Source organism: Apodemus sylvaticus, chromosome 14 (assembly GCF_947179515.1).
Source record: "Apodemus sylvaticus chromosome 14, mApoSyl1.1, whole genome shotgun sequence".
In the NCBI taxonomy this organism is placed as follows: Eukaryota; Metazoa; Chordata; class Mammalia; order Rodentia; family Muridae; genus Apodemus; species Apodemus sylvaticus.
The window spans coordinates 87267039-87279434 of NC_067485.1; the positions used below are offsets into that span (position 1 = coordinate 87267039).

General features: G+C 44.9%; 1 protein-coding gene and 1 pseudogene across 2 annotated transcripts in view; one reads left to right on the forward strand and one right to left on the reverse strand.

Annotated features, from left to right (window-relative positions):
• Positions 1 to 1927: 1927 nt before the first annotated feature.
• Positions 1928 to 2138, reverse strand: LOC127664350 (cytochrome c oxidase subunit 8A, mitochondrial-like; annotated as a pseudogene).
• A 3896-nt stretch (positions 2139 to 6034) lies between these two features.
• Dip2c (disco interacting protein 2 homolog C) overlaps positions 6035 to 12396 on the forward strand; it is a 409010-nt gene continuing 402648 nt past the window's right edge. For both annotated transcript variants that reach the window (XM_052157069.1, XM_052157070.1), the window contains exon 1: positions 6035 to 6555. In XM_052157069.1, the coding sequence (XP_052013029.1) occupies positions 6471 to 6555 (85 nt within the window). In that variant the 5' untranslated portion in view covers positions 6035 to 6470. The remainder of the gene's footprint in view (positions 6556 to 12396) is intronic.

Here is a 12396-nt window from a genome sequence, read left to right on the forward strand (position 1 = left end):
AGGGTTTTGTTGTATTGGCCTCAAACCTTTGCTTGTTTTGAGACAAGGTCTTACTATGTAGCTCTGACTCTCCTGGAATTCACTGTGTAGAACAAACTAGCTTTGAATTCAGAGATCTGCCTCCCAAGTGCTGGGATTTAAGATGTGAGCTCCATGCTGGGCTGGCCACAGATATTTTAGTCAGAGTCTTCCTGCCTCAGCCTCTCAGTAGCTGGAGTTATAGATGCATATTACTGTGCTGGGAGTCACTGTATGAAATTTCACATGTGGCTATGATACAGGTCAGAGACCTGGTGAGAGAAGACAAAGGAAGATGTTAGTGAAACAGAGGCAAAAGTAATTGGGGCTCCTCATGACCAGAGAAAATTTTGCGGCCGAACATAGGTGTATAGGAGAGAACAGCAGATCTTTTTCTAAATGCCACAGTGAATTGAATAGACTCTGCAATCTGCAGCAAATCTCTGTTTCTCTTCTAGCTTCTCTCTTTCCTCCTATTTTTATCCCCACTCTTCTGTCTACCTCTCAAACCAGGCCTGGTTTGAGCTGTATCAGTTGGACAGAAAGGGAGGAAAAGATTCGTGAGAAAAATATGGACAGAGGCTATTGAAACTTGGTCTCTGGGACGAGAAGGGATAAGTAAGAGAAAGGAATGTTATTATCAGAAATAATGAGCTGGGGTGAGGGCCAGTGGGTAAGATGAGTTTGGTTTTTGACATCATAGCTTTGAGGAAATGGTAGAATTTCCTGATAAAGTTGGGGATCGTGTTATTGAAAAAACTTTTAAGAGTCACGAGCATACACCCTCTCCACTGTATTTTGTAATCAAAGGCCTGCTGAAGCACAGGCTTGTCAGCTCAGACCTAGCTACCCAACCTACGCATTTATGGCAAATACAGGTTTGCTCTGAAATCTACATTCACAGATAATCATGACCTAAACGTTTCTTAAAGGTGTGTGTGTGAGTGTGTGTGTGTTGTGGAAGTGAGTTCTCTGTTTCTACCATGCGATCTCAGGAATCTGAATCAGATTGTCAGGCGAACACCTTTACCTACTGAGCCATCTTTCCAGCCTGACCTGCAGAGTTCCTAAAAGCAGACTATAGCCCTTTATCTTGACATCATCCTGTCTTAAATTCACTTGGTGCCATTTCTGTTTGCAATGTAAAATGAACCCAGGACTTTCTACTTTAGAGACTAGGCTATTTTTTTAAAAACATTAAATAAATATTTTTGTTAATTCTTTGAGATTTTTATACAAGATACTTTTATCATTATTTGCTCCCCACTCCTCTCAGATCCATCCCTACCCCCATACTCCTCAACCTTTTCTTTGTTCTATGTTTGTTTGTTTGTTTCTTTTTAAAATTGAGTTAATTTTAAACAAGACCAAATTGTTCTGTCCATAGTCTCATTGGTATGTGGCTATACAATGGAGTATGGGTTAAACCACAGCTTTAAAGAAAATTTACCATCTTTTCCTTAGAAACCATCAGGGTCGATATAGCTCCTGAGCTAAAGGTGGGACTCATTGAGCCCCCTTAGTCCATGGTAGGGTGGTGATTGGCTCATTCTTGACCTTATCCTGGTGCAGACAGTTATAGCTGCTGTGCTTTAGCTTATAACTTTAGGATGTTATCATTGTGTTCATTTATTTTAATTGAAAATAGATTTTTTTCACTTTTATTATTTTTTTTTCTGGAGCAAGGTTTAAATAGACTTTATTGTTACAAAGAGGGAATCCCATCAAGTAGAACCAATATATGTGGTCCCAGTTGTCACCATGGTGACATCAAAAGGTCATGACTGCAGAAGAGGTGACTGGAATTGAATAACATGATCCAGGGAAGGCCAGTCAGGAATGCAGGAAACATGATCAAGGTGGGCTGGCAAGAGTGGTCTAGTCAAAGGATGAGGGGAGACAGCTCCCTTCACTCCTGCTTCTTGTAGCTCTCCAGGTGTGACAGGACCCAGGCCTCAGGCAGAAGACAACACACGAAGCAGGAAGTGAGCCCAATGATGATAGCCAGCACCTGGAGCTGCTCCCATGGCGGCTTCCAGTGGACCTGAGCCCTTGGCACCATGAGCTGCTGGGGCAGAGATGGTCAGGCTCCTTAGCAGCAGCGGCATCAGGACGGACATGATGGCGTGGAATGACTAAAGATAAGGAAAACAGACTTTTCATACAATATATTCTTATCATGGTTTCCCCTCCCTCATTTCTTCCCAGATCCTCCCACCTCCCCAGCCATTCAACTCCACACCTTCTTTCTCTTTCTTTAGAAAATAAACAGGCAAACAAACAAAAGGGGAAACAAAGGAAAAGCATGAGAAACACATACACATTTAGAGACCACACATAGAAAACCCATAACGACACAAAACTGGAAACAATACATATGCAAAAGCAAGTAAGGGAAAAAAATGCCCAGACAAAGCATTATGGGACAGTAATGGAGACTAGGGTTTCAGTCCTGGTTTTATTATATTTTATTTCCCTAAGGTTCTTCATCTATAACCTGGAAAGAGGAATGCAATCTCGAGACATTTCTTAATTAGTGGCTGGATTGATCATAATGAAAAGAATGACACCAAATGTTGTGCCAGCAGGATCTACTGTATTTTACTATGTTCTTGAGTAAACACCAAACCAATGGACATACACCACAGTAGAGGACACAGCCCAGAACAAAGAGAACCAGCAGTTTGGGGCTCACAACTTTCAAGTTCCTCATTGCTAGTGACTTATTTCTGTCCCACAGTTCTCTACTGAGAAGCAGATCTTCATAAGAAGACAATACTTGTCCAATGGATGGGATTTACAGAGGCAGGTAGGTTTGTTCCCTGTCTTCAAGGAGTCTACCCACAGGCTAAAGATTAAGTCTAACTGAAGGTCAAATTGGATGAGGTCAGAGTGACAGGAACATAGAAAGGAAGAAGAGAGTTGACAGGGAAAATCCTGAGCTGACAAGAGAATTCATGATCAAGATGAGATGGCTCAGCAGTTAAGAGGAGTAACTGCTCTTCCAGAGGACCTGGATTCCATTCCAAGTACCCACATGGTAGTTTATAACTGTCTGTGACTTCAGATCCAGAAGATCTAACATGCTGTCTATACATAAAAATAAACATAAACAAAATGAAAAAAATTAAGAAAGGTGTTCCATTTGAGGGCTGGGTTTGGAGTGTTGGTTTAGCCCTGGAACGGATCCCCAGCAGTGCATAAACCAGGCAGCATGGTGCATACCATCTTTGGTTACGTAGTAAGTTGCATGAGGTCCTGCCTCAAAAGACTGATGTACTGTTGTGGATGGGCCTGGTACTGTTCTCGTGAACCCATCCCCTAATGAATAAAGGAGCCAATCACTGGGCAAGTAGGCGGGACTTCCAGTTGGACAGAAGAAGAGAGTTAGGTCGTTTTGGAACTGGGACAGCAGAGGGGTAAGATATAGCTGCTAGAGTTTCCTAGTATCATGGTGGACCCAATTTTAATAAGGCTTACAAGATTAGGTTTGTGCCCAGAGATTTGAACTACCATTGTTTCTGAACTGCTTGTGTTGTGTTTTCCTTTACACAGCGGCTCGTCTTGGTTCAAGAGAGGAAAGTATGGTGGCCAAGTGTGGGTTTGCCTGAGGTGCTCCACAAAGTTTGTGGGTGATTTGGAGCACAGGATTGGCATGGTAGCCACTTGCCAGTGGGAATCTAGCAGCTGGGTGGAGAGACTGTGGAGTTCAGAGTCAGAATCTGCATGAGATAAAAACAGGTCGGCCACTGCCTGCCAGTGCATGGTCAGTCAGGCCACTGGGGCAGAGGCACAAGCTAGGGAATGAGCTGGTTCGACTTGTTAAATATTTCATTCAACAATGTACAATTAGCAAGGATGCTGAAGATTGGCCATCATTTCTTCAAGAACCTGGGGGTGGGGTGGGCAGGTAAGACTAGGATGAAGGTCGGTGAGGGTCCACTAGTCTAAAGTTCACTTGCATTCCGTAAGAAAATGCACTGAGGTACTGTTGAAAGAGGACTGCCGACAAATGTAGGGACCCATTATTGGTCGCACCATCTCAATGGTCTTTAGAATGTTGCGGGCTGGAGGAAGAATGGGGGCTAGAAACGGTGCTTGCAGGCACAGGATAGAAGCGTCTTTTGTGGGATAGGTTTGAGGGGACTGAGAAGCAAAAGCTGTGTGAAGATCAAGGAAGATAGAAAAGTCAGGGTGGGTTTAGTCTAGATAATTGATAGCCTAGATTTTATTAGCTAGTAGCTGATCAAAGCTGGCAGATGATGGGTAAGACCCTAACGCTGAAGGCATCACACACATTGTTCCTAGGGCACAGCAGAGTCCATCAGGGCTGACCAGGAAGGTTCTTCTTGTTGGCTGTCTTGCATGGTACTGGAAGATGCTATGCATGCTGTGCCATGGATCCCCCCCATCTGTGTGTGTGTGTGTGTGTGTGTGAGAGAGAGAGAGAGAGAGAGAGAGAGAGAGAGATTAACAGTCTTAACCATCTATGAATGCTGCAATAATAACCTGCAGATATTCATACTATGTGTGAGGATCAAGGTCATATACTTTCCCAGCTGCAGTCTGATTGGATTTCAGACCTGCCTCACAGGAGGAAACATATGCCTGGCACGGCAAATCTGGCTAGGGAGATCACAGGTTCCAGGAGTGAACCTAACCTACTATTACTACTCCGCTAAATGGACGAGGCATCAAACTGTCCTCTGAATTTGTGTCTCTCTACCCACAGACTAGTGCAGCCTTCCGACCTCACCAGAGGAGTTTCTTTGTATAGTGGTTGACACAGAAACTCACAACTGATCAAAGTGGAGAGAATAAATGTCAGTGGGACATTCAGCCACAAATAGGGCGTCTATGTCATAACCCCACCCCCAAAGCTCAGACACCATCACAGAAGGCAAAGTGGAAAGATTGTAAGAGCCCGACTGGGAGCAAAACTGTCTTCTGGACATGACAAGACGTCTGGACTCACAAACGTACAGCGGCTATGGTTGTGTGCACAGCATCAAGCCAGTCAACATTCTAGCAGGCCATGGGAAAGGGCTAGTGAGCTCCTCCCCTATGACCTGTCCATGGAGTCTCAGGGAGGGAGAGTAGTGTTTTTGTTGTTGTTTTGTTTGTTTTCTATAAGGATGTGCATCCTGGGAGATCAACCACCCTGAAATAGTTGGACAGAACAAATTGGAGTCCATAGGTTGTTAAATAATAATAATAATGAAAGACATGACATTGGGATAGAAGAGAGGAGGGCATGGATCTGGGAGGAGCTAAGGGATACATTGTATGAGAGTCCCAAAGAGTTAATAAAATGCTTTAAAAAGCAGGTGGATGTTTAATGTTAGGAGATGCTGTCTTTGGTTTTGTGGTGATTGGGGCTTCAGAGGCAACTAGGTGAGGTTATTTGGGAGACAGCTGGCCCACACTCCACTATCAGCCATTCAGAACAGACACTGATACCATCAGAGGTGATGACCAAGGGGAAAACAATTCACAAGAGCTACAAGAAAAGCAGGGGATGATATTTTAAGGGGTGAGGGAGAAGACACTTGAAGACTCCTCATGCATAACAGGCCCTCCTCAGTCTCAGGAAAGGCTGGGCAGTGTGTGACAGACCCAGCCTCGTCTGTTCTAGATCCATGCTTTTAAACTTCAAACCTAGTATTCAATCTATGGCTCATGCTTTTTTTTTTTTTTAATTATTTTTTTCCCCTTAAAAGTATTTAAAAAAAAATGTTATCCCTAACATTTGAAGTTTTAACAAGTAGGCTAGGATGTGCTTCAGAATGCCTTCTTTAATTTTCTCCTTGAGTCTTGAGGAGCCTAAACCTCGGGGTTGGGAAGAGTCCCCCTAAGGCCAAATGCAAGGCTGTCCCACGAGCGCGCTCTCGAAGTAGTCGCTGGAGGCCCCGCCCCCCTGAGCGCGCGCCGCCGTGGCACGTCCGCGCGCGCCCACCCTCCGCGCGCTCCCTCTTGTTGCCCGGTGCGCGCGCAGCGGCGCTCGCTCCCGCCGGGGCAGGGCGGCCGCGGAGCAGCTAGAGAGCCCTGTGGCCGTGACCGCGGGCGGGCCCGTGATCCGGTGCCGGCCGAGCGGGGCCCGAGCCCGCGGCTGGGGGAGGCGCGCAGAGAGCCGGGCGCGAGGCCACCGCCGGGGTCGGGGCCGCGCGGAGGAGGCTGAGGAGACTGACGAGCCACTGAGGAGGCGCTGAGGAGACGCGAGGAGGCTGACGAGGCGCTGAGGAGACTGAGGAGGCGCTGAGGAGACTGACGAGGCTGAGGAGGCTAAGGAGAAAATCCCCGCGCGCCCGCCCGCCGCCGCCCGGCCTCCTGCTGCCGCCCGCCCGCCGCCGCCTCCTCAGTGCGGTTCCTCCGGGCTCGAGCGGTGGCCGCTGAGGAGCCCTCCGTCGGCGAACAAAGAGGAGGCCGGCAGGGCGGGGGCGTCTGCGGTGAGCATGGCGGACCGCAGCCTGGAAGGCATGGCTCTGCCGTTGGAGGTGAGGGCCCGGCTGGCCGAGCTGGAGCTGGAGCTGTCGGAAGGTAACAGCAATCCCCCTCATCCCCGCGCCCGCCCGGGCCGGGCCCGGACACCGCTTCTCCGGCGCGCGCTCGGGGCCCCGCGGGCCGGGCCGTGCTGTCACTCCGGGGAGGGCGCGCGCCGGCCTGGGGGTGGCGGGGCCCCGGCCCTGATCGTGGCCCGGGCCCCGAGTGGTTGCCCCAGGGCGGGTGCTTGTGTGTGCATGTGCTTGTGTGCGCGCGTGCTTGTGTGTGTGTGTGTGTGTGTGTGGTGTGTATTTGTGTGCACGCGCGCGCGTGCCGCGGCCCCCGCCCTCCAGGCTCCGCTGGCGCGGTGCAGCCGCGATGCCCCCTGCTCTGCGGCTGGGCCCGGGGCTCCCGGCTACGAAGCAAGATGGAGCAACCTTTAGGGCTGGCGGAGAATGGCCTTGGTGGGGATGTGCGCTCTTCCCTAATGGAGAGGCGCCGCGTCCTTGATGCAGCTGCAGCAGCTGCAGCAGCAACAGCAGCAGAAGCACCACCACCACCACCACCACCACCACCAGTAGCAGCACCAGCACCAGCACCAGCGGTACGCTGCTACCACGTTCCATGCTTGGAGACGGCCCCTGAATGGCCTGATTTTAATGCGAAACTTGTCAGTGGACTTCGGGATTGGATCTCTTTGAGGTTGCAGGCACACGTCCTGTCAGCAGGAGGAAGATAGTAGTACTATTGTTCTGGCGTGTTTGTGATGAGCTGGTTGAGTTAGAGCCCTAAAACCTCTCCCCTCAGGCCAGGTTGGATGCCTCATTCCCATCGCTGGATAGGGATATTGAGATTTGCGGCTGCTCTGCTATTGTGATTTCACGGAGTGTTATATACGCTTTAGTCTTTGCTCTTCGTGGTGGACATCATGTGCTCAACTGTCATAAGTTTCAGCTCGGGTTTTGTAGGGTCTTTTTTTTTTTCTTTTTCATCCAATAAAGTTCCAAAATATGTTTAATAATATTTAATGGTCATCCCACTCATTTGAGAAGACTACAGTGTAATGCTGTGGAAATAGGCTGTTGCCTCCTCCTGAGTTAATATTTGGAGCAGTTTAGCATGAACTTTTTTTTTTTTTGGGGGTAACGGTTTGTGAGGGCCAGAAGCCAGAATGTAAGTTCATTCGTGCCAGTTTTCATCATGGGAGGAGCTGACGTTGACTTGGTGTTTTCCCTTTTAACACTTTCAGGGTGGAGAGGGATATAAGCCAGGTGGCTGTCAGCGTTGCTTGTGTTATCAGATTCTCCTAGATTGGACATTTTCTTATATCCCAAACTTGGGGTTCTCCCAAGTTTGGGAGCAGTCCCTGCGAAACTCCAATGGAAGGAAAAAGATAATGTGTACCAGACTGTGCTTCTTGCCTCTGTTCTGACCAGCTAGAGATGATAAGAGAGAGCATCACTCTTCCACGGGCAGAAAAGGCAAGCCTGAATTCTTTAGATTTAAGCTGGAAGATGAGGTATGCAGTGTGTACAGTATATATTTCTATTAAGTAGCTATGAAGAAACATTTGTCAGGCTTCAGAAAGACTGCCTTCTTCAGTTTACCAGCTCTGTTTTATCATCTGCACCCTGTATTTAAAGTACCCCTTCCCATTCATGCTCTCACTCAATTCAACTACCTCTGCTCTGTCTGCATTATGTTAATGTGATGTGTCTCTTTCTACCCATACTTGGAAAGAGAGAAGCCATCTGAACTGAGTCCTTTCTGCAGCGTCTGAATCTCCTTGCCTACCAGGAAGGCAATTCACTTTTACTCTCAAAGCCTCGAATAATGCCTGGAACCACATATCCCTCACTTCCATTGTTGAGAGTAGCTGTCCGGTTTTGTTTTTAGGTAACATCATCGATCACTCTTGAAGAGTGAGTGTTTGCTTCTTGCTGCCCAGAGAAGTATGGAAAGCCACTTTAGATGAGGTGTACTTAGCTTAACGCCCTGTGAACACCTTGTGTCTGTATAGAACTTAAAGGACTCAATGAGTTTCTTGGTGAATGGGTGGGCTTAGGGGTGTGTGTATGTATATTTGTATTCAGGAGGTCCTTTTCTATTTTCTTTTTGTATATGAGCTATGTTGAGACCTGACCTAAACTTTTAAGAATTACAAAAAGAAAAAAGAATCAAAGCCTTTAAGTCACTCTGCTCCTTTGTCACTGTGCTCAGCCTCTGCTACGCCTTGCATCCTGCTCATCCCCCATCTATTAGCTGTGCTACCTTTGACTTTATTATAAAGTGGGGCTTTGTCATTGTTGAGTTTTAGTTGTGATTTACAAATGATCATTTGAAATTCCATGTCTTGTAACCAAGCGGATTGTTTTCCTGGAAGAGATGAATCAATTTGTTTTCTAGTATTGCTGCTGTTCTAATATAGAGTTGGTTATTATTTTATTTATTCAACTATCAGAATATCAGAAAGTGTTACTGGAAAATATGTAGAATTTTCAAGGCTTATTTTCTAAGAGGAGAATGAAAGAAAATTCCATTTTAATCACATACCATATGTTGAAAAAAATGACCAGACTATTAAAGTTTTTATGTCAGCTACTAGTCTAAATGAGTTGTAGATTATCTAGATTTCTATACATTGGTCCATTTTGGGTCTGTACCATCTTCTGGGTGCTGTATTATACTGGTGCTATTTTTGTTTGATAAAGAGTTATTGTTTGCTTGATAAAGAGTTATACATTGGTATCTTGGCTGCAGATTTTTTTCTAACCTTCCTGCTTTATTGCACCTTCTCCCTTTTTCTAGCCTCTGTCACTGCCCAGTGCTTCCTTCACTGAAAGAAGCTAGGCTGTTTGCCATTGTAGATTCTTGTCACATAACCCAAGAGGTTTTTGCAGGAGGTGTAGCGTATAACTTCTTATATTGATTCAGACAGCCTACATGTGTGGAGATGTTCACTGGTTTGGGGCCAGGTATCTTGGATCTATTCAGACACTTGGGTCTGAACATGAGCTGGGGAAAAAGCCATGCCAGAGCTGACTTCTGCAGTATGCCAGGTAGGGCTGTGGTGGGGCCTTTCTCATACTCTTTTTCTTAGATTATTTTCTTCTTTAAAACCAACAAGCAAACACAACAGCATCAAACATCAACAATGACAACAAAACCCTCTATTTGTGCCTTTTGGAATTTCACATTAATTTTCTTCTCTTTTTGCGTTTAAAAGATCTAGACACAATCTCATTAATATGTGATTAAAAATTATTTGGCTTGAGGAAGAAAGTCTATACAGGAGTGCCAAACAAATTAGAGGAGGAAACAGAAAACATAGTATAAAAACAGACTGATGTTTTATTAAAGGGAAAAAATTGTTGCTTGTCAGCTCTTTTTGGCTGAGATCAAATATAAAAAGCAATCCAGTTTAGTTACTGACTGACTGTGGTGTCAGTAGGTTTCTTTGTTAACTGGTCGCTTGTTTCTGGGGCTGTGTCTATACTTCATTAGCCTTATAAGAGGTAGGGAAGAAAGAAGCTTCTTCCCGTGCTTTCCTTTTAGCCTGTTTTGACACAGGGTCTCTTGAAGTGAGAATCCCTGGACATGAATTCCCTAGGCAATTAAGGATGACCTTGAATTTCTATCTTTCTGTTGCTGAGATCCCATGCATTTGCCACCCTGCTCAGTTTATGTGTTGCTAGAGATTGAAACATGGGGCTTCATGTTCTTAGGCAAATACCTTACCATGTAATTGCTTTTAAATTGTTAGCATGTCATATTCCTAATATCTTTGTAACTTCCTCTAGTGGGAATTGCTTAGTTTCTGCTCTGATTTATTAACTAACATACCAGATTATTTCAGCTGTTACTTACGCTCCAAAAGAGTCTGATTTAACATTTTTTTTTTTCAGTATATAAAAGTGCTCCAAGAAAATAGTGAAAAGTATACTTGAATGTCAGGTCTTTCTGTATTGGTCAAAGAATCAATACTGTTTTATTTTTAATGCACTCAAGCAGCCCCATGTAACTAGCCCACTGCTATCACAAAAGAGTGGATGGAATCTTAAAGCAGTGGCTATCTAAAGTTTTGGGATTGCATTGTTCCATTGGAACAACACAACAGACATTTCATTCAAGGGCCAGATTTTGCCCTCTTCCCTTCTCCTCAGTCCTTGAGTCTTGCTTAGGTGTTCTGTTGCTACAGAGCGAGTAAGATACAGTTCTATACAGCTTCTGTGCTGTGACCATCTCTATTGCCATCCAAACTTTGCATACCTTCTTTTCATTGGAAGGAAACAAAGCAAAACAGTTTCTGCTTGAAGATAAATGGCAGAAGCATGTTTTCTTCTAAAGTCATCTCTATCTGTCTGTCTATCCACATATACATACATAAATACTAGCATAAAAGCATTAGGAGGACTGTTTGCAGGGAGAGAAATGAGATCTATGAGGGCATGGAAAGCACATGGTAGAGCATGGATGGTGAACGAAAGCAGGCTGTAAAGGATACACATGTATGAAAATGTTATAGAAAACCTACTATTTAGTACACTTAACATGAATACAAAGTATTTCAGTAACATTGATATTAGCGTACAGTTTAAGATTCTTCATAGGGAAATAATTGGATTTGAATGTTCTTTCCTTAATGAGTAATTTGATGTCAAATTTAGCTTCTCTCTCTCTCTCTCTCTCTCTCTCTCTCTCTCCCTCTCCCCCTCCCCTTTCCCTCTCCCCCTCCCCTTTCCCTCTCCCCTCTCCTCCCCTCTCCCTTCTCCTCCCCTGTCCCTTCTCCTCCCCTCTCCCCTCTCCTCTTTTCCCCCTCCCCCTTCCCTCCCCCGCCCCCCTCCCCTGTCCCCTCTCCCTTCTCCCCTCTCCCTACCACATTTGTAAGATTGTTTCAGATACTAGTAAGGGATCGCAGTGCCATGGTCACACTCCTTAGGTCTGACTTAGGAGGTGAGAGCTTAACAGTGTGTCTATTTTGTTTCAAATGGGGCTCCTATGGATGCTGCTGGATGTTATGAGTCACTTTTTGCCTTCCTCCTCGCAGCCTTTTCCAAATGGGTTATCTTTTTATTTAGAACTGATTTTTGTTTTAATAAAGCAGTGATTTATGGAATGAGTTATAGCATTCTTTTGTATTGCAAAGGAATGTATTGAAAAATCTTAGTTTTGATGTCACATATAACAACTGACTCACCTGTTTGAATCTTAGTTATATTATAAGATCATTTCTAGTTCTTCATGTTAAAAAAAAAGCACCTTAAAAAGCAAACTTCTGGTTGCATAGGTACAATTACTGACTTGTGCACATTGATAGTTATTCTGGGAAGGAGAACATTTCTTTTTTCTTTTTTTGTAACAGATAATATCTTTTGTTTGGTTCTTTTTTTTTTTTTTTCTGTTCCCTTTTCCCTTTCTGTATTCTACTTTTAAGATAACTGACTTTAATTTTCCTTCTTTTGTGGTGTGTGTGTGTGTGTGTGTGTGTATGATTCAAAGGTTACCCCCTGTTGTCAGTGCTCACTGTTCTTTTATGCTGAGGGTCAAAATCTTGTCACATCTCAAAAGAAGTAATTGCATCCATTTGTTCCTGATGATGATAAATAGCGCTCTTAAAGAGGAGACTCTAATTGGGAATCCCAGCTGGTGTGTGTGGGGCGGGTGGCACATGGAGAAGTCAGCATGCCAGGGGAATGACTATTTAAAGTCATCTTAGCATGCATATCCTGTATATCCTTTTGCTTCCTCAGCATCCAGTTGGGAAGAAAGTCAGGGAAATGCTGTGATATTGAATTGTAAACTGAGTTGAAATAAATTACTAGTAATTTGTATGTGTGTGTGTGTTTAAGGATTGCAATTTTTTTCATTGTTGGATATCTTTGGTGTTAATATGAGCTG